Source organism: Vigna unguiculata, chromosome 6, assembly GCF_037176805.1.
Source record: "Vigna unguiculata cultivar grain cowpea cultivar isolate G323 ecotype 2 chromosome 6, ASM3717680v1, whole genome shotgun sequence".
Classification (NCBI taxonomy): Eukaryota; Viridiplantae; Streptophyta; class Magnoliopsida; order Fabales; family Fabaceae; genus Vigna; species Vigna unguiculata.
In genome coordinates this window covers 27,846,107-27,872,378 of record NC_140797.1, presented here as the reverse complement: position 1 = coordinate 27,872,378, position 26,272 = coordinate 27,846,107, and the positions used below count along the sequence as shown (strand labels likewise).

Below are 26,272 nucleotides of genomic sequence, written 5' to 3'. Positions count from 1 at the left end.
AGAAGTGTGGAGCTTGTGGTACAAAAGAAAAGTGTGAATGGTTATGCAACATACTTACCTGGACGGGATCAATGGGTGATCAAGAAGGCCCATGGTCTAGGATAGTGACTTCCATTGCACTTGGGAAGGGTGCTGCTCTAAGGTCTGCTCAAATGGCAGAGCCTACTTCATAATTTGTGGCAGAGGGGGTCTGCGTTCGCGCAACCCCTACATTCCAGTCATAAGTTTTGTTTTCTTTGTGAAATTTAGGTTTATTGCAGTTTATCTATGATCTTAAGTGTTGTGTTGTTTGTATAGTTCACATTTTCCCACGGTAAGTTCTCTATTATAGCATAAATCTCTATTTGTGTTGGTTCACTCTATGTATGTTGTTTTTTATCTTGTTTTTGGTTGCTTATAAGTTTTTCTAAGTGGGATTCTTATGTTCCTGTAGTCGCCAATTATTTCATTTGATAGTACTATCCGATTTAACTATTCATATTAAAGGTTGAAGGTTAATTTATTGTAGTATTCACATTGAGTTATTTTTTTTTATAATTTCTATATTTTATTAGGTAAATTTTGTTCAATTATTAAAATCCAAAAACATTAAACCTTACAATCATATTGGATATGAGGAAGTGCAAAATCTTTCTACAACAAAAAAACTATGGCAGACAAGTATTATATATATATATATATATATATATATATATATATATATATATATATATATATTACACTCATGTATAAACATGTGGCATAAAAAATTCTTACCTTTGTAGTTATTTCTTGAAACACATGGGTGGATGTGAGAGACATGTTAAATTTGTCATTATATCATAATTGGCTTATTTATGATTTATTTATATAATCTACAATTATGGTATATTAGAGGTGCAAATGTAGGAGATAACTATTTAAAACTTGATTTTTTTCTAATAATGTAATAGAAAAGTAAAAAGTATGGAGTTAGTCTAATAATTAATAAATATTTTTTAGAATTTTAAAAATTTAAAAAAAACATTTCAAATAATTTTTGGCGGTTTTTAATTATGAAAATATGATATATTTTTGTGGCAGTTTTTAACAATAAAAATATGAAATTTTATATGTAGGTTTTTAACCGTAAAAATATGACATATTTTGTGGTGGTTTTTTATTATCAAAATATGATATATTTTGTGGCGATTTTTAAACGTTAAAATATGATAAAATATATTCAAATTAGACTACATTTTGTAGCGATTTTTAACCGTCGTTATTTTTTTTCTTTTCTGACAACAATACCCGTAGTTAGAATATTTTTGTCACAAACTATTTTTGATTTTTGTAACTGTGATGGATAACTTTTATTTTAACTGTAAAAAATTTCATTTGTTTTTTGTATTGATAGTCTTCTCTTGTTATTTCAAAATTACTTTAATAAATATTAATTTTATATATGGTAAGATGTATAAAACAAGTGTTTTTCTCAGAAATTAAATTAACGCTTGATATATGTTTACATTATCATCTCATATTGTGCATTTTGTAAAACTATCCATCTAGTCACTCGCACAACGTTATATTCTAAATGGCATGAGTTATAAAAAAAATATTAAAATCTTAAAAAATAAAAAGGACTTCAAATTTTAAAAATATCAACATACAAATAGTTTTTTTTTATATAAATAACTACATAATCCTAATTTCTGATTGAATGAAAACATGTTGAATTATATTGCTTGTTTGAATTTTGGAGAAAAATAAATATTTTAAAAATTAAATTAATCTTGCAAGTTTAATTAAAGGGGTCATATTAAAACAAAACTAAATCTAGTTTCATAAAACATTCCTTAATTAGTTTTTTCATAATTTTTCTTGATAAATTATGATGACAATTCCTCTATTCTTTTTTTTCAAAAGTTGTCTTTCTTAGTGTTTTGTCATGAACAGAGTGATGACACACTGGAATTGTGTTGACTAAACACAACTTCACTTTAGGGAGTCATAAGTCGTGTCATGCAACAACGATTTACTCATGTACATAATGTTTTCAAAACTTGCCCATTTGGATAATATCCCATTAAAATTGTACCACTATGACAAACTTATCCCATTTACTATCACCTAGTCTAATTTATTCATAATCTCTTTGCTTTCTTCCTTAATAAAGTAAGTGCAAATTATTTTGTTATTTAGGCCAGTTGTATGATTGAGAGATGGTAAATTTGGGTCGGTTGTGACAATTTAATTCATGATTACATGACAATGCAAGACTTCATGAGTATCTAATTCAATGCATAAATCTAGAATTGAGTGTAGAATAGTTTATGTCAAAATTATAAAGTTGATGAATTGATCATGTCTGATATATTGTGAAATGTGCTAGTCTAGTAATTCTGGTCATGTAAAATAGTTTATATTATGTGATGACCATATAAAGTACTTTTAGCTTACCCTATTTCCTGTGTTGTGTTATAGGTTATCCACTTGCAATGGTCATATGTTGTACGTGAGCATATGATAATGCAGGTAAAGATTCAACAATGAGATAGCTCAAGAGTGATATAGACAGAAAGAGGTTGCATATGTATAGTTTCTTTTATGTTTTGCATATTTCCTCCAATTTAGAGTACTTTTATGTTTTTTTTTTTTGTAAAACTTTATTGTGTAACTTGTGAGGAGTACGATAATACACAATTCATATACTATGTAGTTGTTTCGCTTATATATAAAATTTCAAAAACTTTAATATAGTACAGTGATTCTATTAAATTGGGTGTTACATTTATGGTTTTAAGATTTTATAATTTTATAAAGGTTAAAATACCTTTTTAGTCCCAATTTTCGTCAAATTTTTTCAAATAAGTCATAATTTTGGTTTTGTGTTCAAATAGGTCCCAATTTTCATCAATTTTGTTCAATTGGTTCCTTTTTTGCTAACACTGTTTAAATCATTAGCGGCCATGAACAGTGACTGTCACGTGTCACTTCGTAGTTTTTTTGATATTTTTTGATATTTTTTTTATTTTTTTTAAATGTACACGTGTCAATCCAGGAGTGTGCCACGTGTCACTTCGTGTTTTTTTTTAAATTTTTTAAATTTTTTTTGAAATTTTTTTAAAAATGTCCACATGTCAACCCAATAGCGTGCCACGTGTCAAAGTCAATGTTCTAAATTCAATTTGGTCCCTATATTTGTTATTTTTGTTCAATTAGGTCCCAATTTTTGTTAACATTAACCAATTTGGTCCCTCTCTAAATTAAAACCAAATTTAATTTTTATATTAAAATTCACATTTTTTATTAAATATTTTTATAAAATATATTAAAATTCACATCATTATAACTGATATAAAAATTAAATTTGGCCACATCTTCGATAGGGACCAAATTGGTTAATGTTAACAAAAATTGGGACCTAATTGAACAAAAATAACAAATATAGGAACCAAATTGAATATAAAATATTGACTTTGACAAGTGGGACACTACTGGGTTGACACGTAGACATTTAAAAAAAATTCAAAAAAAATCCAAAAAAAAATCAAAAAAAAAGTAAAATAAAAAATTCAAAAAAACCACAAAGTGAAACGTGGCACGCTCTTGGGTTGACACGTGTACATTTTAAAAAAAAAATTCAAAAAAAATAAAAAAAATCAAAAAAAAAATCAAAAAAAAATCAAAAAAAAAAAAAATTCAAAAAATTCAAAAAAACCACGAAGTGACACGTGGCAGTCACTGTTCATGGCCGTTAATGATTTAAACGGTGTTAGCAAAAAAGGACCCAATTGAACAAAATTGACGAAAATTGGGACCTATTTGAACACAAAACCAAAATTAGGACTTATTTGAAAAAAGTTGACGAAAATTGGGACCAAAAAAGTATTTTAACCTTTTATAAAATAAGTCTTTTACACTGAAATAAAATTAATGCACTAGTATTGATATATTGTTTACATTATCATCTCATATTATGCATTTCGTAAAAGTATCAAGCATAGTCGCTCACACTAATTTATACTCTAAATGGTGTCAATTATAAAAAAGATATTGAAATCTGAAAAAATAGAAAAGACTTGAAATTTGAAAAATATCAACAACTATCAAATAGTTTTTTTAATAAGGAATTACATAATCCTGATTTCTTATTGTTAATGCGATTATGTTGGAGCAAGGTCAATCATTGTTGGATCCACATAAATATTTTTGTAATAAAAAATATAAAAATTGTGTGTTGATTTTTGGAGAAAAAAATATTTTAACAACTAAATTGATTTTGCAAGTTTAATTAAAAGGGACCATCTTAGAACAAACCTAAATCTAATTTCGCATACCACTTACTATGTAGTTTTTTTGGTAGTTTTTCTTAAATTATGGTGACAACTCTATTCTTTTTTTAAAAGATGTCTTTCTCAATGTGTTGTCGTGAACATGGTGACACAATATGGGAATTGTGTTTGACTAAACACAACTTCACTTTGAGGAGTCATAAGTCTTGCCATGTAAGCAGGACTTAGTCATGTACATAATTTTTTCAACACTTGTCTATCTGGATAATATCTCATTTAAATTGCACTATTGCGACAAACTTGTTCCATTTAATATCACGTGGTCTAATTTATTCATAATCTTTTCATTTTCTTCCTTAATAAAGTAAGTGCAAATTATTTTATTATGTTTAAAAGTAAATAAAATATAAATTTACCTAAAGTCATGCTTATGATTTACATCTACCAATAATACAAAATTTAAAGAAAAATATTTAATAAAAAATAAAAATCTCCTTTATTTTATCTTGTCTCTTAGTTTTGTATTGGAAAAAAGATAATAGCTTCATTAATGGATGCATTACTTCTAGATAAAAGGGTAAGTAACATATGATTATCATAAAGACTAGAAATTATATTTGAGATTCAATGGTGGCAATTTACCATCATTAAATACAAAAAAAATCTACTAGTCCATAATCTTTTTAGCCTTTTATGGGGCAACAAACAACACCTTTATTATATACCTTCTTATTAATTAGTTTGTACACCTCACTGAAGTTCCATGAGTAGGAAACGATCTTCCAAACAATTCCATTTTTTCTGACATGATTTTCAAAATGCGCAAAACTAACATCTGTCTAAAATAAATGGTAAAATTACTCTTTTAGTGCTTGTAATTGTCAAGTAATGTCAAATTGGTCATCCAATTTTTTGTTGTCTCAATTTAGTCCTTGTTTTTGTAAAAATGATTCAATTTGGTCGTTGTCGTTAATTTTGACCAAACGGTGTTAAAGTCAACGCCAATTTCTGTTTTTTTTCTTATTTTTTGATTTTTTTAAAATTTTTTTAGTGTTTACACGTGTCACTTCACAGTTGTGTCACATGTCAAAATTGTTGGTAGGGGGAGCTACTTCACCTATGAATGAAGACTGATTTGATGATGTCTACTGGTTTAGAATAGAACATAGATTTGGTCCAGTTAGGTTATGCATTAGGCTAACAGTTTTTCTATTATCAGATGTATTTCAGGCCTGCTGTGTAATTCTGCATATGATTAGTTCTTTAACTAATGGATTAGCTGTGAGTATTGTACAAAGTAAGTGAAAATATACTCACGATAATCGATTAGGTAAATTGCTAATCGAATTAGTGACAGCAAAAACCTTTGTATAAAAGCTGTTTTAGAATCTGTTTTGGGTCTGGAATATTAGAGAGATCACGCAGTCTTCATCTGAGATAGAGCCATCTGAGAGACACAAAAGCTTTAGAAGATTCTGCAATAACTCAAGTACAGATCCAAGTACACATAAGTTCAAAACAAAACTAAAGTTTAATGATTTGTTTAGAATTTAAAGTTATTTTAAAATATTTCTAGAAATATTTAATAAAAACGTTAATTTTAGTAAGAATATCACTATAAGATTTATAAAAAAGTAAATTGAGTGTCAATTTAAGGAGGGACAATATTGCTTTATTTTTATAAAAATTGGGACTAAATTGAAACTAAAAACAAATATAGGGACCAAATTGAATCATTTTGACACATGACACAATTGTGAAGTGACACGTGTAAACAATAAAAAAATTAAAAAAAATTAAAAAAAAATAAAAATAAAAAACATTTTAAAATATTAAAAAAAAAACAGAAATTCACATGTGATGTTAACTTTAACACCGTCTAGTCAAACTAACGGAAATGACTAAATTGAATCATTTTTTAGAAAAAGAGGACCAAATAAAGAAAGAGAAAAAACTTGAGGATCAAACCGACATTACTTGACAAATAAAAGGACCAAAAGAGTAATTTAACCAAAATAAATTGATGTAAAATAAGTGCTTAGAAAAGAAAAAGAAAATGCGGTTTTTTCCCTTACCCTTGTTAAAGAATATTTATCCTTGGCAAAGTTTTTCATGAATAAGGATAATGCATGCATTCGACAAATCCAATAAAAATAATAATGTATACAACATACTAGAAACAACCCATAGGAAATATTTTACTGGGATCTAATTCATCTAGAGTGAGTAAAATGATATAACCCATTTCAATCACTAATGAAAATTTTATGTATGTGAATATGAATGCAATATCTACTATTAAGGTTATTGATTTTACTCTCTAAGTTGAATGACTCATTTTAGAGGATCTGGATCCATTTTACTACAAGTAGAAAGCAAGTAAAATTTCTAAAGATACCACAATTCTTGTCATCAGAACTTTACGTCTATGAAACTAGTCACTACTAGTACCTTGCTTTTAGCCTCTCAATGTTCACATGTACTACCCGATTACCCTCTGGTTACGAGACAATTTTAATAGCTTACCATATCAAAATTTTGAAATTATATAACCTTGTTTTCGTCTACATCTTATGAATAATGTAGTATTCACTTGTTATTTCTCACCAAGTCAGCATTCATTATTTTTTTGGCACTAACAATTTCTTGATGTATTTTGGTTGTAATTGTAATTCTTTATAAAAATCAAAGGAGCTTTGTATTCGTCCAAAGTAACATATCTATAAGAAAATGGTCAAGTTGGTACAGGTGGAGAGTATACAAGTGTGTAATTATATAATCTTGTTTCCTCCGAGATCTTATGAATAACGTAGTATGCACTTGTTATTTCTCACCAACCCAACATTCATTACCTTTTTGGCCATAACAATTTCTTGATGTATTTTGGTTGTAATTGTAATTCTTTATAAAAATCAAAGGTGCTTTATACTCATGCAAAGTAACATATGTATAAGAAAATGGTCAAGTTGGTATAGGTGGGGAGTATACAAGTGTGTAAAGTCCCATATTGTTTAGGGTATATAAAGTAATGAAAATCAAGAGATATAAAAAAGAAGTGTGTACATAGGTCCAACATACTTACCTGAATGGGGTGTATGGTTGATCATGAAAGCCCATGGCCTAAGGTAGTGACTTTCATTGCACTCTTGAGGTATACTGCCTTAAGGTCTACCAAAATGGTAGAGCCTACATCATAGTTTGTGGTAGTGGAGTTTGCATTTGCGCAACTCCTTCATTGTAGCTCAACATTTTCTGCAAAAGCTAAAGCAAGTGACATTACTATGCACTTTAATTTACATTATAATTTCTAGATATTATCTATTATCTATTTCAAAAGAACTTTGGCCATAAGGAATAGAGAAAATAAAAGATGGTGTGTGAATTTCAAATAAATGTTCTATTTACATGTTTGTGGTGGTAAGGAATAACCCAAGGACCAAATTCCAAACATCTAGTGGTGGTAAGGACTTTTACATGTTTGTGTTTATGTTTTGGATTTTTTTTTTCACTATTTAAAGCTTGGAATATAAGAATCATGAAATGTTTCCTCCATGAATGAAGTGTATTACCCTTGTAAGTTTTATTCCTGAATGGTAGTGTATGTGTATGCATGATTCTTGGGGATGTTTTCCTGGTGGAATATCACACCATCTTTGACTACGCAAATCTCCAAGTTGGGTTTGTTAAAGTTGTGTTGACACCAAATCTTTTTTAAAGCGTGTACTTTTAAATTGTTTTTGAATTTACTTTCTATACATAATTAAATTTTTCTTCGGGAAAACACTATTAAAGATGTAAATTTATTCTCTTTATATATATATATATATATATATATATATATATATATATGTGTGTGTGTGTGTGTGTGTGTGTGTGTGTTTTCTTTTAAAAAATTGTACTTTTATTCGTTTGAATAGAAATTGAGATTCTGATATAAGTTTGGTTTAAATTATGTTTTTTACTATGAATCTTAATTATTGATTCAAAAGAAGACGTAAGAATTGTTACAAAAATGTTTTTCTTTTATATATATATTTCAATTATCTACGAAATACTTCGTAGGTAATTTATTTAGGAAATTGATAACACTGTCGTTGACGCGATCAAATTCATACTACTAAACTATAGCAACTTCAGTATTGCTAAGATAGTAGTCAAGAAAACAGAAAGGGTAAAGTAACCCTAAGTCGTCTCCCAACAAACACGAAATTGATTTTTAACAAATTAGTTCTTATAAAACTATACAAATGAGTTAGTCAAATAAAATAAAAAATATAGGGGATTAAGATAAACAAAGATAGAAATAAAATTTAAAAGATAAAAAGAAATAAAAACAATAGTAAAGAAAATAGATTGATTCCATTGCTTTTTCAAAATAGATTCATCATCGGTTATCTAAAGATTATTGCTCAATTAATTATTGTTATAGATTTACAAATTAATCAATGTAAAGTCTCAATTAATTTGTTGGCGTTCTCTTTTTTAACCAAAGTATAGTCTTAATTAAAAGTGAGAACTTTTAGATTATCCACATTAAATTCAACCAAAGTACAGTCTCAATCAAATTTACTATGCCTAATCATGTCTATTCTTTTATCTCCTCACCAAATAAAAAGCTTAATTAATCAAAGTAAAGTCTCAATTAATTGTAGTTAGAGTAAATACCTTTAACAAAAGTAAAGTCTCAATTATTGGTAAAAACTCATTTAATCCTATGAAAGTTTCTAAATAAAATCAAAGTAAAGTCTCAATTCAAACTAAAAACCCTTGGACTCATATGACCAACATGCATATAGATTTAAAATCATTACTTCTTATGTGATTTAAAGATAAAAGACATAGATGAATGAAAACCTCAACAATAATAAAAAGAACAAAGAAATTAATTGATCTAACCTAAGAATCCAATTAAGAAATTACAATGGAATCAACCTAAGAAATTTAGAACTCCATGAATGCAAAATAAAGAAAGAAGAAAAGAGAGAGAGAGAGAGAGAGAGAGAGAGAGAGAGAGAGAGAGAGAGAGAAATTAGGTCCCCTTAAGGGTTCCTTAATTCTGACATGCCAAGCTTGTCAAGCTTGGTGTGATGGTTTCGGCTGATGTGTTGGTGCAGGTCTATTCCAGCGTCAATGGTTCGCATTTCTAATGGTGGAGAATTAAGATGCGCGAGATGGAAGATGATTCCATGGTGATTGTTCGAACAGCTGGTGCGAATCTGGATCTGATATGGTTCAGAAACTTGGTGCTCGACTCCTCTCTTCTCCGACGACATAGTGAACGGCGGCGGCTGCCGGCATGGTGACGACTAGGGTTTGAGGAGAAATTAGGGTTTCTCATGGGAGAGATGAAGATGATGACGTGGCACCATTTGGTTGGCTGAATTTTGAGTGCTTGGATGCCGCCACATGTCATTCTCTAATTGGTTAGTTTAATAAGTGGAGGATTATGACATGTGTCATCATGGTTTATAAGTGGAAAGAGGGGTGAAAATAGAAAAAGGCAGGGGTGTAGAAGTAGATTTTCTGTAGCCCATTTTGGAAGAGGGGAGTGTATAAGTAAAAATTGGGGTGCAGAAGTGATTTTTCTAGAACTTGCTAATTTCAGCCTTATTTAAAGGTGTTTTGTAATTTCAATCAATTTATTTTTCCACCTTTAAATAAGCTTAATCTTAACTTCAGCTGCATCAACAAACGTTAAAATATCCAAATATAATTTATGCAGCTAAAAATCACTTTTTAAGACATTTTTATCATACAAGTTCAAACCGCCTAATTATCAGAATTATCAATTAAATCAATCTTTAAGCACATAAATTCAATTAAATACCCAGAATTAAACACCGAATGAGGGCAAAAATACGCACTCATCAGAAATATTTCGTAACTAACTTATCTATGAAAATCTTCATAGGTAAATTATCTACGAAGATTTTCGTAGGTTAGTTACCTATGTAATATTTCGTAGGTAAACTTTGTAGGTAAGTTACCTATGAGTGCACATTTCATAGAAAAAGTTACCTACCAGCTGAATACCTACAAAATATGTTTCGTAAATAATTCATAGATAATATCAAATTACCTACGAAGATTGTCCATTACCTACGGATTCTAAGCGTATATAATAATCATATTTCTTATAGTGGAAGGAAGATTACATCAGTCGTGGTTTGAAAATAGCCCATTAGATATGGAACACGTGGCAAGGGTCAGTTGAGAAGTCATGATGGCGCATAGAAAGTGGTGAGCAACAGTTACTGAAAGGACAATTTTGGAGTTTCCTCATCTCAAGAAGAGAAAACTCAAAAATTGGAGAGTCATGTACCTTTCTAGATCCAACACGTCAACAATGTGTCGAGGTATTATGCAAGGATGTCTCCTAGGATTGACGCGCTCAAGGAAAGCTAGTTGATAGTTTAAGACCTACAAGGATGTCTCCCTAGGACTGACGTGCTTAAGGAAATCTAGTTCATAGTTCAAGACCTACAAGGATGTCTCCCTAAGACCGAAGTGCTCAAGGAAAGCTAATTGATAGTTCAAGACCTATAAGGATGTCTCTCTAAGGCCGGTGCGCTTGAGAAGGATGTCGCTCTATGACTGACCTCCCTGTAGGATGCTAAGATGTGGCAGAGAATGTTTGAGAATCTTGGATTATGTGAAATTAATTAGTTTCGAGGATATTTTAGTTGTTATTTTAGAAGACATTTTAGTTATTATTTTAGAGAATATTTTAGTTGTTATTTTAAGAGGATATTTTAGTTATTATTTATTGATTATCTTCTAGAGTGATTATTTTACAATATCTGATTATGTATATCTACAAAAATTGTACTAGACTTGCTTATAAATAAGAATGTTGCTCCCAAAATCAAGGATGGGAATGATTTTGGCCTAAGTGAATCATTAGCTAAGGTTAAAATATTTCTTTCTATTTTGTCTTCGGTCTAGGGTTATTTCACACCTTTTTTACAAGAACAAAAAGTGTAATGAAATTGTAAAACAAAAAAAAATTAAAGACATGGAATTCAAAACCATAATGAAATCCTTACTCTTCTATGATGCTTTTTATATTGCTATGATAGCAATCAAAACAACAACTTCTTTTTTCTTTTCTTTTTTCAGCTAAACAATAATTAGATATGTATAAGTCATGAGAAGGAAAAATATGTATAAGAGGTGTTTGATGAAAAGTAAGTCACAGAGCTTTCTTATTTTTCATATTGATATATTAGAAATTTGTTCAATATATAGAATACAATAATATTTGATGATGATGATGATAATAATAATAATAATAATAATAAAGAAGAATAAAATATGTTATATCTTAATAAATAGAATTGAAACTAGGAGATATATGAAATCTCTAAAAAATAGCCGCGTTGTTCGACCACATTGTACTAAGCACATACTCTTTCACAATTCTCATCCCACCATTGTTGTGCTTGTTTCTCGCTAAACAATTCCTGACTACATTTATCGTTGCAAGGTTAAACCCAAGTTATATATCATATGGGTAAAATTTGGAATGCAAAAACAATTATCTGAATCTGCTTGAAATTGGTACAAATTTCTAGAAAATATCACCGGAGTTGTAAGAAACAGAAAAATAAATCTAGAAAAGACTACATAGCATTATTAAATGTTATAATTCTAGAATTTTCATTCCAGAAAACTCACTTCACCTACTGACATGCCTATAAAAATGCAATTCACTCATACATTGTAACAAACCTCTACAATTTACAATATAAAGCTTACTATATTTCACCTTACTAGAAATCCTTAACTTGTTCCCTTCCTATATTCTCTTTCTTTCTTTACTTAAATATTTTTCAACTAATTCAACCACATTATATTTTTCTTCTAAAAACCTATCAATCAGAGCTATGTTTGGTCATCTATTGCACATAGATAAACTTTTCAACTACTTCAAAAAAAACCTATAATTTTATTCTACACCATTTCCAAAATATTTTCTCTACACATGGCCAGTTCCATTGTCACTTTTAGTGTGTCAACATGATGACATTCTTTTGCTCTCAAGATTTATGGGACATTATAAAAGAGAGATTCATTATTCTAGAACTCTTACTATAGCTCACAAGAAGGGGTTGAAGGAAAACAAATAGAAGGAATTACGTGCTTAATTTGCTCTTCAACAAGCAATTGATGACACAATCTTTCAAAATGCCACAAATGCAAAATAAGCTTCGAACACACCACAAGAGGAGTTTCAAGGTAGTGATGAGATATATAATGTTAAACTTCATAAGAGAAGAGTTTTAATTAATAACAATGAAAGAATCTTAGACCATTAAAGACTACTATTCTAGAATAAAAGAAATAGGTAGTCAGCTAAGAGCCTATGGAGAAAATATTCTTGACAAAAAGATCGTTAAGAAAATTTTAATTTCTATTTTCCAGAAATATAATGCAACCGCAACCGCAATTGAAAAAAAGAAGATTTGGCTACACTGTTAGTAACACAATTTATGGGCTATCTTGAAACTTATGAACAAAGATTTGAAAATTTATGGGCTACCCCGAAAATGCCTTCAATCAAAACTAAAATTATTGTCTCAGAATAAAAAAATATGAAGGAAATAAAATTAAAGGAGAAATTTCTAGAAATAAAGAAAATTCTAGAAGCTTATCTATGACCCGTCAAGGAAAATATCCTCCATGTTGCATTTGTCAAAAGACAAGTCACTTGGAAAAAATGGTCGGCACCTCAATGTCAATACTACAAGAAATTTGGACACATGGAGAACATTTGTCGCAACAAAAATCAACAAGCAATTTTTTTTAAATAAGAAGATAAATAGCAAAATCTTTTTTATGCACGATACTCCAACAATCAAAAGGGAGATGATTCTTGAATAGTGGGTGCAGTAATCACATGATTAATGATCCAAGCATCTATAAAGAAATTAATAACTCTATCAGAGTTCAAGTATGATTGGGGAATGGAACAATGGTGGAGTCAAAAGGCAAAGGCACTATCATGGTGAAGACTAAGGAAGGAACGAGACTCATCAATGATGTCATACTAGTACCTAAGCTTAAAGAAAATCTCTTAAGCATTGGCTAACTGATGGAGAAAATCTACTACATACATGTTCCTAATCAAAGAAGGCACAAGCTTGAAGACAATTAAGACTATATGAAGAATGTTCTTGGGATATAGTACATAGTCAAAAGGTTATCGAGTCTACAACCTACAAACAAAAATCTCATCATTAGTCGAGATGTTGAGGTTCATGAAAATGCTTCATGGAATTGGGAAGAAGAAAAAGTTGTTAAAAGTAACATTTTAGTTTGAGTGCAACAATCTTAAGAAAAAAAAAATCAAGAAGAGACTAAATATTTAGGTACACTTTCTACACCTCCATAACAACAACAACAACAACAAGATTCTTCACTACAGTCCACTCCAAGACTTCTAAGATCTTTGGTAGACATATACGAAACTTGTAATATAGTAATGATTAAACCTAATTGTTGTGAAATAACATCAAAGCAAGATGTATGGGTTAAGGATATGGAATAAAAGATTAAAATAATTGAGAAGAATAACACTTAGGAGTTCGTAAATTGTCCTCATGGAAAAGACATTATTGGAGTGAAATGGATATATGAAAAAAAATGTTCAATCTTGATGGACCTATACAAAAGAACAAGGAAAGATTGATCGTTAAAGGCTACTCACAACAACAAAAAATCGACTACAATGAGACATTTTCTTTAATTGCTCGCTTAGATACAATTAGAGTTTTAATAGCTCTTATAACACAAAAAGGATGAACATGAATTGGATGTCAAATCAGTCTTTCTAAATGGAGTGCTCGAAGAAGAGATTTATGTTGAACGACCACAAGGCTTCATCAACAAAGGAAATTATGAACGAGTTTAAAGAAGACATGGTGAAGACATTTGAGATGACCGACCTTGGCATGATAAACTATTTCCTCAGAGGTGAAGCAACAAAAAGAAGATATATTTATCTCTCAAAAGAAATATATTGAAGCTCTATTGAAAAAGTTCAAGATGTATGATTGTGTAGTAAGAAGCAGCATAAGAAGCAGATGCATCACACTACATGAGTTTAATTGGAAGTCTCCTATATCTCAGCCACATGGCCAAACATTATGTATGCTACAAATCTGTCAATATTCATGCAAAAGCCAAGTTAAATTCATTAGGAGTAGGAAATAGAATTTTAAGATATGTGCAAGGCACAAAGTAGTTTGGTATATGATACAAAACTATGACTAACTCAAGAATGAGCGGCTACGCCAATATCGAGCATCAAAGAAGCAAGTAATTGTGGCACAATCAATAACAAAAGCAGAGTATGTAGTAGCTACTAAAACCACGAGTCAAACAATATGGTTACGAAGAATACTTGAAGAAATAGGTGAACCACAAGATGGACCGACTATTATGTATTGCAACAACAAATGACAATAGTAATAGCTAAAAATCCAATCCATTATCAAAGAACAAACACATAACCATTAAATATCACTTCATTTGAGATGAAGAGGCAACTCAACAAATTCAACTCTAGTATTGCACAACAGAAGATCAAGTTGCACACATATCTATGAAAGTGCTACCAAGAACAAAGTTTTAACAATTACAAACTATTTCTACTAGTAGTTCTATTTCTACAATGGTCCCATTAATTCCAACTAAATAGAGAATCTGATGGAAAAGAGGCATTGGAAAGTTCATTCCTAGCATTCCCTTGCTCAAAAAAATGCAAAAATATAATAGAGCATTCTATACCTGAAGCATAGTCTTTTAAGATATATTAGACCTACTAGGGAGGTCAGATAAATATGTACACCAGGTTCATCTTGCTCAATCCATTCAGTCTCATCGGAACCAAGAACATGCACCAGTACAGGAAGGTGATTTGACAGCGGTTCTTTTCCTCATTTTGCCTCGGGTTTGGAACCGAGGCATATTGGGACGAGGCCAAAAGGGATGCCTTTTGGCCTCGGTTGTCACCCGAAGCCATATAGTCCCTTTTATGCCTTGGTTGTAAAAAAATCGAAGCCATAAGGTTGATTTTCTACCTCGGGTCATAGTGAACCGAAGCCATAGGCTGAACATAATTTTTTTTAATTAAAATTTTCGCAGAGTCTTTGGCCTCGGTTATGATAAGAACCGAGGCCTATTCTACTGCTTTTTAATAGTTTTCTTTTCTCGTTTTCTAAAACTATCATCAAGATGCAAACTGCAGAATTACTCAAATCATGGCAATATCACAGACCAAATACAATGCAGCACATTTCAATCATGGAAATGCCAATGCCGCAACAGTTTTCTTCAGCGGGCCTCGTATTGGATAACTGCACAAAAAACACTATTTTAAGTACAGTACATAAAAATAATGCAGCTAAAATGTGCAAAGTTTATATTAGATATGATAATTTTTGCCAAGTCAAGTAGTTCTTCCGATGGATATGCCCAAACTTGTGTCTAGCCATTAACAAATCATTTTCATGATGCTTCATATTCATTAACACAATGAATAGCAGTGTCCTCTTCTCCAACAACTGTGGAGGAAGATTCGCTCACATCTCTGTCCCCTTTCAAACCAAATTGTCTCTGTCCTCTGTCCACAATGGATGAATCACCACTCTGAGAATAAAAGTAGAAGAAAACACCAACAATCACCAAAAACAAGACAGCCACCACCCCTTTTTTTCTTGAATTCACATCTGCTCTTCCTCTTGCCATGCTTGCCACTGCAAAAAGAATCACCTTTTTCAATACGACTTCAACTGCCACACCACAACATCAAAGATCAAAACCTACACAAAATCTTTCACATAAAGCACTTACTTATTCGAAGTTCACTCACTCACGCCCGTGAGGAACTTGTGAGACTGAGAAGTTAGAACCACAAAACAAGAACTGCAAAGACAGTTGAAAGGTTGAGAAAAAAAATCATAGAAAATAAACAGCCCAAAGGAATAAGGATGTCTGAAACATGATTTACTTTGTGTGGGACCTGCAGCACATCCGTCATGATAGAAACATCTGAACTAGTGTTGAATTCATTGTGCTTTGACTGCAGATAAGGTGGTGGTTGAGGACGCGGTGCTTCAAACGTAAGTGAAGAAGAGAGAATTTCTAACGGCAAAGAGGATCACTGATTAGTTCTAGTATTTGAATTAATGAACATAAGTGAAAAAGACAAAAACATAACTCAGCAACAACGAACGAAACATAATGTATATAGAATATCGCGTAAACGAAATTGAAGCTTACTGCAACGAGTGCGCTTCTTGTAAAGGATACGGTAACTGCACTCGCGGCACTGTATAACGTCACCAGGCTTCAGCGTATTCTCCATGCCACAATCTGAAGCATATACACACACACACGTATATCACTCTTCATTCTCAAAACCTAAACACACATTTATATTTACGGAAAAGAAAACAGGAAAACACGACTAGGTCAAAGTGAGAAGAAATTAGGGAATAAACACGACCGGCTCAGGCTGAGGATCCATCGGTGATTCCGGCAAACTATAAAAGAAGGTTCTAGGCTTTAGGTTTCGCCAAGTGGTGGTTGTGGTGGACTGTGGTGAAGTGGTGCGATGGAGGGCGCGACGGTGGCACAATCTGGATGCTTTTCGTGTGCTGTTCGGTGGCGGAGCAATACCGACGATGCTAGTTTCATGGACGGAGATGCAATCGACAATGGAGGGCAACAGAGGACGCAATCGCGACGGAGGGCGACGGTGGCGAAGAGAGAACGCTGCGTTCGCGAGAGAGAAGATGAACAGTGATGGGCCTCGGTTCTGCAAACACCCGAGGCATAAAGTGTTATAGGCCTCGGTCCTGTGCCACTCCTGCTGTAAGTGGCAATTTTGTAATATTGGGGGACACTGACAGGTTATAGGCTTCGGTTGATGAATAACCGAAGCATAAAACAAGTTATATGCTTCGGTTGGATAAGGACCCGAGGCAAAAAGGTTAGAAAAATTTCAAAAATGCCACCGCTTCCTTATAGGCTTCAGTCCCGCAGTAACCGAGGCCTATAAGGCGAGTTAAAAACCAGAATCTGCACTAGTGATGTAACCTCATGGCATATCCTTCAACTATTCAGTGCAAGAAACAAAAACATGTAAGATTAGCCAGATCAATTCTGATACATCCACACTATATACTCAAGAAATAACTAAAGAAAGCATCACTAGGGATAAAATGTACTTGAATAAGGGTTTTCTCTAGATATAGTTAGGTTATTTTAAATGAAAAAACAAAAATAAATGTTACCAATCCTCTATCTGTGTACGTGAGAGATTGTAGCTCTTGTAGGAATATAGTTTCTACTTGAGAAGTAAGTGACTTGATCACTTTCTCTACTGCTTTGCATTTGGCACTTTCTTCAATTGCAATTGCTTGAAGTTGGGCTTTCCGTGTAAGGTTTTCCACCTGAAGGGAGACAAAAAATTCACCAGCCTCACTACAAATGAATGAACACGAGATTTCATCAATCTGTTTATGGTGTTCCTCGATTCTTACCCATCCTTTACATTGGTTTCTGCATCTAGGAGGCAATTTTTCCAAAACATCTTCAACAATGTCCTTAAGTAATTCAGAGTCAGTCCTAGCATATGAAAAAGGAAAACAAAGAATTACATCATGAAAACATAACTACACAACTAGCATGAAAGGTGTTGCACCACAACAATATGCTTAATCTAGAAAGGAATTAGGTAAACATAATCCAACACAAAATAATGTCCGACTAATTTGCACACTCTCAATTCATTTTGTTACCTATAATTTTGAGAGCTCCATCCAGCTAAGTTGGCTGCTTGAGTGAGAGCAGTTTTCCATTTTATGCAGTTGGGTTCTCCTTCATGTTTTACAAAGCTCTCCATAAACCTCCCAGTTTGGTTCCTGACATGGGATGGATCTGTGTTGTAGAACACTGGTATTACAATCTATCCCAACTCTTTCTTGTAATCCATAATCTTTATGAGTTCATTCAAGCACCACTTTGAGGAAGCAAAATTCTCTGAAAACACAACAATAGATACACGAGAATCTTCAATGGCTTTCATCAGTGCTGCTGAGATTTCATCACCCTTTTCAATATCTTCATCTACATAGGTTTCCACTTTCTTTTGCACCAAAGCCTCATAAAGATGGGTGCTGAAGTTCCTGCGTTTGTCTTTACCTCGATAGCTTATAAAAACATCATATTTTTTTGTACAAGAGTTAGAGGAAGAAGAAACAACACTCATAATTCTCTGCTCAACCATCTTGCACCTGCAATGAGTATAACACTACAATTGAAGAGATAGAAAATGTTTTTATATTTCCCTTTGTTCTTGACACTTCTCCTCAACATGAGCATAGATAGAAGAGAAAACCAGAAGATACCAAATTAACCATATCCATTATTTCTATTCAGAGGTAAAATTGAAAACAGATCACAGTTCTTATGGGAGAGAATGAAACAAAGATTATTTCCCTAAGCACAAGAAATTCTGAGATGCAAGAGAGAATAACTAGACTCTTTTACAACAATTAAAGAACTAGAAAAATGAATGTAAATAAAATGTCCATGTGATGCAAATTTCTGAGAAGTATCGTAAAAGGGTTCCAAGTGGGGTCCATTGGTTCAACATTGCTTTGAGAAAGTGTTTCATGTCTCTTCACTTTTGACCAGCACAAGCTTGAGTATGCAATATTCCTGCTGTGAATAAAATTTAGGACTGTTTATACGAAGAGCTATTTATATCTAAATTATATATAAAAAATACAAGATGATACATTTATTCTAACAAATAATATAGTAATATTTTATCTAAATTATTTATTTATTTATTTAATCACATTAAATATCTAATGTAAATTAAATATTAACTTTTTTAACAAAAATTATACAACAGTAAACATTTTTCTTAATTCATTCATTCTACTCTAATAAACTCCTCTTAATTTTATTATAGAGCTCAAACTTGTTATTAACGCTGTGAAACGCCTTCTTAGTCGGTAAAATGTTTTGCATTGATAATATAAGGTAACATTAACAAATGAAATCAATTAATATTGATTTATTTCCTTATTATTCAATTTATGATAATCTTAGAATCATGAACAAATGAACTAAAATTATAAAATACTTGTTTTTCATTATCTTTATCTCTTCCGTTTGCTTCGTACAAGAAAGCCAACAATAACTATGCTTTATGTAGAGTTGTACAACCGTAAAAAAAAGACAGTAGTTGCACTAAAACAATGTGCATGAAAAGCAGTTCCTAACCATCAATAAAATTGTATTACATGCACTACACTATTTGTTTCTACAATTGGAGCATAAAAAATGTTCTTCTTGATGCAAATCTTGGTTTAATCACGAGGTTCACGACAACATTATCACTTATGGTGAAGTTCTCATCTCTTTGGTTGCAGAAAGAAGTTGTTCCCTCTCTCTTTCAGAGCCTCTGATTTCTTTACATTCCCATTCAACAATTTCTTTGCTACTACTATTAATCACCTTCAACCATGTTGTTGTTGTGTTGTGGCATAATATAGTGGAAACACACCCACCCTCTTTTATCATCCTTTCGGTGCCAAAAGTGCATTCATGTTCAAACACAAATGTTATGTCCCTAAGCAATTCAGGATCGGTCCTACCATATTAAAAGGGAAACAAAGGAAGACAATGATTCTTTACTTCACAAAACAGAATAGTTATACAACCATTGTAGTGTTCCTGTTTTTTGTCTTCAGAAATTCACACGTTTTCCTAGATAGTGTGATCCAAGTTTCATGTAACTATGCTTGTCGAACTTTTCACCATGCAAAAGGTTAGGGTATATGCTTTTTTTTATCCCGTTGGATATGTTTTTTCGTAAAAATCGATTCTTTTACAATATTAATCTCAACAAATTATGGTATGAATTTAAAGTGGCAACTACAAAAACATCCCTATTGGAAAAGCATACAGCAAAATAAAATTGCCAACCAGATAAATTAACATCACAAGTACCTAAACAGAAACTTCTGCTAAACCTAAATAATCTCAAATAAATGGAAAAACGCATAGGCTACAAAGCCCAAATGACTGACAAAAGCAAAACTTAGGACTGAAATGCAAGGGCCGCGCAAACGCAGCTTCCTCTGCCACAAATTATGACGTAGGCTCTGCCACTTGGGCAAACCTCAGAACAGCACCTCCTCAAGTGCAATGAAAGTCACTGTCCTAAACCATAAGCCTTCTTGATCATCTAGTGATCCTGTTCAGGTAAGTATGTTTTATAACTGTCACACTTTTATTTTGTACCACAACTTCCACATTTCTAACTACTCTTTTAAAGATGTGGGGCTTATATATCTTTGAAAACAGACGTCTCTGATAACTTAACCTCTGCCACCAAATACATTAACATAAGTTGCTTTCTAATCGGAATAATAAATATAGAAAAAATTAACCTTGCACTTGGTAACATAGAATGATTATTCATTTAGGATACATCAGGTGCAAAGTGAAATCTTATCGTGGGATTACACACTTAAAAACTTCAATATTTGAAAGAGAAATCCCTCACTTTGTTGTAAAACAATTAATTACTTAACACAACACTATGTGAAATGAGAATATGAAACCAACATAGACAACAAACAAAGTGCAATGTCTTTCTTCTTTTTCCTGTATCCGAAGGTTAAATTTTTAATTAAATTCAGAATAACTAATTCAGATTTGGTTCAAAAAAATTAGATTTCCATGAGCTACATGAGATAAACAAAACACTTTTTCCACGTTAAACTAGACTAATTTTGAAGAATAAGAAGTATTTCAAAGCTCAAAGCTAAATAATGAAAACACATAAATATAATACTTTAATATCTTCGTAACTTCTGGATTTGACATTTTCTTTAAAACTCATGATTGGCCCAAGGGTGTTCGGCCAGAGTGATTGGTCATGGTGTTCGGTCAAGGTGATCAGCCCAAGGATGTTCAACTAGGGTGATCGGTCATGGTGTTCAGTTCAGTCAGGGTGATCAGCCTAAGGATGTTCAACTAGGGTGATCGATCAGGATGATCGATCCAAGGGTGTTCAACTAGGGTGATCAACCAAGGTGATGCCCCAAGTGTGTTCGGCCAAGGTGATCGGTCACGATGATTGGCCCAAAGGTGTTTGACAAGGGTGATCAGTAGGGTTATGAGCGCAGCTTTGGCGTGTTTGCAAGCTCAAAATCTAAACCCATCCAATGCTTCTCCCTATAGGCTTGTGGTCTGCCCACCTAACCCGTCCTGCTTTACCACCCCTACGACAACATAGACATGTTTACTAGTTAGACCAATGTAGTCTGTAGTGAGGATCTCATTAATTGGGGTTTGTTTAAGGAAGGTGTTTAGTCTATGGTAAGCAAGAGTTGTGAAGAGTCTTTCTTTTACTCTATGTTAATTGGTACAATTTATTTCTGGTTTGATTGGGTGGAGAACCAAAGACTTTATATAGGGCACGTACAAGTTTTAAACAAAATGTCAAGTCATGAGGTCCTATGGTCTAGTACAGAACGCAGCCCTTATATTTCAGTCTTGAGTTTTGTTTTGTCTGTGAAATGTGAAATTCATGTTTAGATGTTGTCCCTGTATTACAGTCTTAAGTTCTAGTGTAGTTTATTGTATGTATTACAGTCTTACATCATGTTTAGATGTTTTGTTTTGTTTTTTGTTTTTATTGTTACTTCTTAGTTGCTTATTGTTCCTGTAGTTGCCAATTATGACTTTTGACAGTATTTTCTAATTTAACTGTGCAAAATCTTTCTACAACGAACAAAAATGATGCCAGACAAATATTTTGACAATATCTAATTCTAAAATTTAGGATTGTTTATATGTAGGGTTATTTTATATCTAAATTATATAAAGAAATAGAAGATAATACATTAATTCTAACAAATAATGTACTAATATTTTATCTAAATTATTTTTATTTATTTAATCACATAAAATTATCTAATGTAACAATTAAATATTGATTTTTTTTTAACAAATATTATACAACAGTACAAATATTCAATCTACTATAATAAACTCCTTTTAATTTTATTATACAGCTCTAACTTGTTATTAGCGCTGAGAAACCCCTTCTTAAATAATAATTAATTTTACACAAGTATTACTTTTAATGTATGTAACAAAGTAGACGAGCTTCAACTTTTCCCTTCCAAGACATTCAACACATTTGTATTTTCTTCCTAAAATACTGTCTGGCATCAATTTCTTTCCCTTGTAGAAATTTTTTGCAATCCTCACTTCCAACATTATTGTAAGGTTTAATAAGTTTTGGATTTTAATAATTGAATAAATTTTACCAAATAAATTATAGAAACTAAATAAATACTATAAAAACACTTAATGTAAAGTCACAATAAAAGAAACATGAGAATTCCAAATACAAGAGCATAGAACAATAAAAAATAAACATCATAAAAAATAGAATGGAAACATCATATAAAACCTTAAACTTACACAAAGAAAACAGGACTGTGCAATTATGGGCTGCAATCAAACTTAAATTATACAATATAACAATACTAGAAGAGTTACACTTGAACAAGAACTATACAGACAAACAACTTACGACCGGAATGTAGGACGCGAGCGTAGGCCCCACTGTCCTAGATCATGGGCCTTCTTGATTATCCATTGATCTTGTCCACGTAAGTATGTTACATATTCATACACACTTTTGTTTTGTAGCACAACTTCCACACTACTCACTACTCTTTCACCCATGTGGAACTTGAAATATCTTTGAAAACAAACATCAATAACTTAATCACCTCTGCCACCAGTTACATTAACATACAATGCTTTCAGCTCAGAATAATAAATTATTTGAAAATATCAACTTATAATAGCAACATACAGAGAAAATTAACTACTATAATGGCTTGCACACAATGATTGTTAATTCAAGACACATCATCACCAAAGTGCAGTCCTATAGTAGGATTACAAACTCAAAAACTTAAATATCTAAAAGAAAAATGACTGAAGTTGTTGTCAATTAATCAATTAATATACCCATGTAGTGAAAACATGAAAGATATACCCATATAGTGTTTTGTGTGTTAAAGTTGTACATGTTAGTGTGTATAAATGTAATTTATTCTGTATTTAATAGATTATTCTATACTTTTTATACTTTTAATACATAGCTCTTAGTGATTCTCAATTACTCCATGTAAATAGAAAATCTCCTATAATTCCTACCCCTTTATTGAATATTAATGTACATATATTCTATAGTGCCTATTTAAGAAAAGGGGGCTGCAGAATAAAAGCAAGTCATTCTAAAATACACTCTTGAGTATTGGATTGGTGTATGTTTTCATATACTGTGATATTGTGACAATACAACCATCAACAGAAGACCGTATTTGTGGTAAACAACTGTGCATGAAAGCAGTTCCTAACCATGATAATATTGTATTACATGCCCTATAGAATATTTGATTTTTCCACTTGGAGTATTGAAAATGTGGTTGTTGATGCAAGTTTTGGTTCAATCATGCGGTTCACAAGGTTATCACTTATGGTGAAGTTCTCATCTCTTTGGTTGTAGAGAGAAGTTGTTCCCCATCTTTCATTTTCATTATTAGAGCCTCCAACTCTGATTTCTCTACATTCCCATTCAATAATTTCTTTGCTATTGCTACTAATCAGCTTCAACCCTGTTGTTGTGGCATATTTGGAAACACCTCACACTCTTTTATCATCCTTTAGTGCCAAATTCATGTTTAGACACAAATGTTATGTTCTTGAAATCATCATACTCTTCATTTATTGTTGTCAAATTTTCTGATGTCATGATGCCAAAATAACGCATGATCTTAAATTCAATTTGTGAAAATTATCTTCTTGAAACTCGAACACGCCTCATCAATGGGTGTGTCCGTGTCCAACACGTATCGAACACCGACACTCGTATGACACTCGTACGACACGTATCAGTAAAATGTCCAATTTGAAAGACATTTTTTTTGTCTTTAAGATGATTTTGAAATGACTCCATACAATATTAATAACTACAAATTCAATGATTTTATAAAAAATCCATAAACTTGTAAATTTATCACATAAGTTTCTATTATGATTATAAAAATAAGGAAAAAGTATTATATGATCACTAATTTTCATTTTTTTTATATTAGATAAATAAATTAGATTCATTTATATATTAGTTGACAATGTGTTAGTTGAAAGTTTGAAAATAATATGTATATACATGTGGTGTCCTAGGTCCTATATTTTTCAATTTAGCCACCTTTATACCATCTAGATAGACATAAAATGAAACTTCATTGTCAAAAAGATATAATCCTATATAAAGAATGATACAGTAAATGAAACCAAACAGGTTAGATTTTGGAAGGTAAGAAATACTTATTTCTAGTTGTAACAATGACTCAATCTGCCTTCTGTCTTTCTTGCATTCCATAATCTTAATGAGTTCTCGCAACCACCACTTTGAGGAAGCATATTTTTCTAAGAAGACAACAATAGAAACATGAGAATCTTCAATGCTTTTGATGAGTGCTGGTGAGATTATTTCATCTTCCTTTTCAAGATGTTCATCAATGTAGTTTCAACTTTCTTTTTCATCAAAACTTCGTAACGATGGCTAGAGAAGTTCCTACGAGTGTCTTCACCTCAAAAGCTTAGAAAAATGTCATGTCTTTTAGATGAGTTAGAGGAAGAAGTAACATCACTTATCATTCATTGCTCAACCATTACGCATTCCAATTATTGTTGCACCTCCAAACTGCAATAACTATAACGTAGAAAAGGTTTTATGTTTCAATGTCTTCTTCACACTTGCCCTTAACATTATTATTTGTGTGTCTAATATTAAAGAGTTCAAAACTAATATGATTATTGTTAGAAAATCTTTAATTAGTAGATTATTTTTACCAGATTTGTTTTATACAGTAGATTATTGCCTTTTATTTTGTGCGTTACACGTCATGTCTCGTCTTATTATTTTTCTAGTGTGCGTAAAGGTTTACTTCAACAAAATGGTATCAGAGCTCTTAAGCTCTGAGTGCCGAGTGAGAGAAAAAGAGAGAGTGAAACAGTGTGAAAAAAAGAGTGTGCGCTTGAGTGCTTTTTAAAAAGGAAAGGAGATAGCAAAAGTCATTAATGTTATGATTGTACAACAATTGTCGAAGAAAACTAATTATCATAATTGGTGTTTACAAATGAAGACTCTTTTGAGATCCAAGACATATGGGATATAGTAGAGAGCGGGTACCAAGAACCCGCGGAGGACGCAAATCAGACAGTGGCCTAAATTACCACATTGAAAAAGACATGAGTGAAAGATAAATCGACCTAGTACTTCTTGTACAATGCGCTGTATAGAGGTGTCAATTTGGCCCAGGCCATAGAGTTTAGCCCTAGCCCATGTGGGCTAGGGCCAAAAAAGCCAACATTGAAAAAAAAAACCACTTCAAAGAACCCAACAAGGCCAAAAACTCCACAAAAGCCCTGTGAGTCAACGCTAACCCATGGGCTTTCTTATTCAACATGAAAAATCTCTTATTTTCTAACATATATTACTAAACTTTCTGGCGACCTAGACATGCCCGACGACCCGGATTGGCCAAGAAAACGCAACAACATGGACGGGTCGGGCGGCCCTGATGAGCTAGGGCCCAACGACTAGAACGCGCCCAATGACCCAAACAAGTTGACGTGTCAGATGGACTCAACGACCCAGACGAGCTCGACGTCCTGAATGGGCCTAACGACTTAGACAAGCCCAACGACCTGAACGGGTCCAACGACCCAGACGGGCCTAACGACTCGGATGATCTTGATGACCAGAATAGGCTTGACAATTCGGATGGGCCCAATGACTCAAACAATTTCGACAACCAAGACGAGCCTGATGACCAAGATGGTCCCAAAGATCGGGACGAGCCCGACGAGTCGAGCAGTCCCGACGACTCAGACAA

General features: G+C 32.2%; 1 protein-coding gene, 3 non-coding genes and 1 pseudogene across 5 annotated transcripts; 3 read left to right on the top strand and 2 right to left on the bottom strand.

Moving 5' to 3' along the window:
* LOC114188427 (squalene epoxidase 3-like) overlaps positions 1-26,272 on the top strand; it is a 59,162-nt pseudogene that overhangs the window by 21,907 nt on the left and 10,983 nt on the right.
* On the top strand, positions 51-210 carry LOC114189338 (U1 spliceosomal RNA). The gene has a single exon (XR_003605641.2). It is a non-coding gene; the product is annotated as a U1 spliceosomal RNA (small nuclear RNA).
* Positions 7,331-7,489, top strand: LOC114189371 (U1 spliceosomal RNA). Its single transcript, XR_003605674.2, has one exon. It is a non-coding gene; the product is annotated as a U1 spliceosomal RNA (small nuclear RNA).
* On the bottom strand, positions 14,927-19,105 carry LOC114187559 (toll/interleukin-1 receptor-like protein). 2 transcript variants are annotated; one of them, XM_085674556.1, is made up of 7 exons: positions 18,375-19,105; positions 18,065-18,203; positions 17,807-17,891; positions 16,542-17,716; positions 16,270-16,403; positions 16,113-16,184; positions 14,927-16,031 (listed from the first exon to the last, which is right to left on the bottom strand). In XM_085674556.1, exons 1-4 carry the CDS (start codon positions 18,550-18,552, stop codon positions 17,519-17,521), a joined length of 600 nt encoding a protein of 199 aa, XP_085530682.1. In that variant the 5' UTR covers positions 18,553-19,105; the 3' UTR covers positions 14,927-16,031; positions 16,113-16,184; positions 16,270-16,403; positions 16,542-17,518. The 2 variants fall into 2 exon arrangements, with proteins under 2 accessions (XP_085530682.1, XP_085530681.1); XM_085674555.1 differs by having other exon boundaries at positions 14,929-16,015.
* LOC114189368 (U1 spliceosomal RNA) lies at positions 20,393-20,551 on the bottom strand. The gene has a single exon (XR_003605671.2). It is a non-coding gene; the product is annotated as a U1 spliceosomal RNA (small nuclear RNA).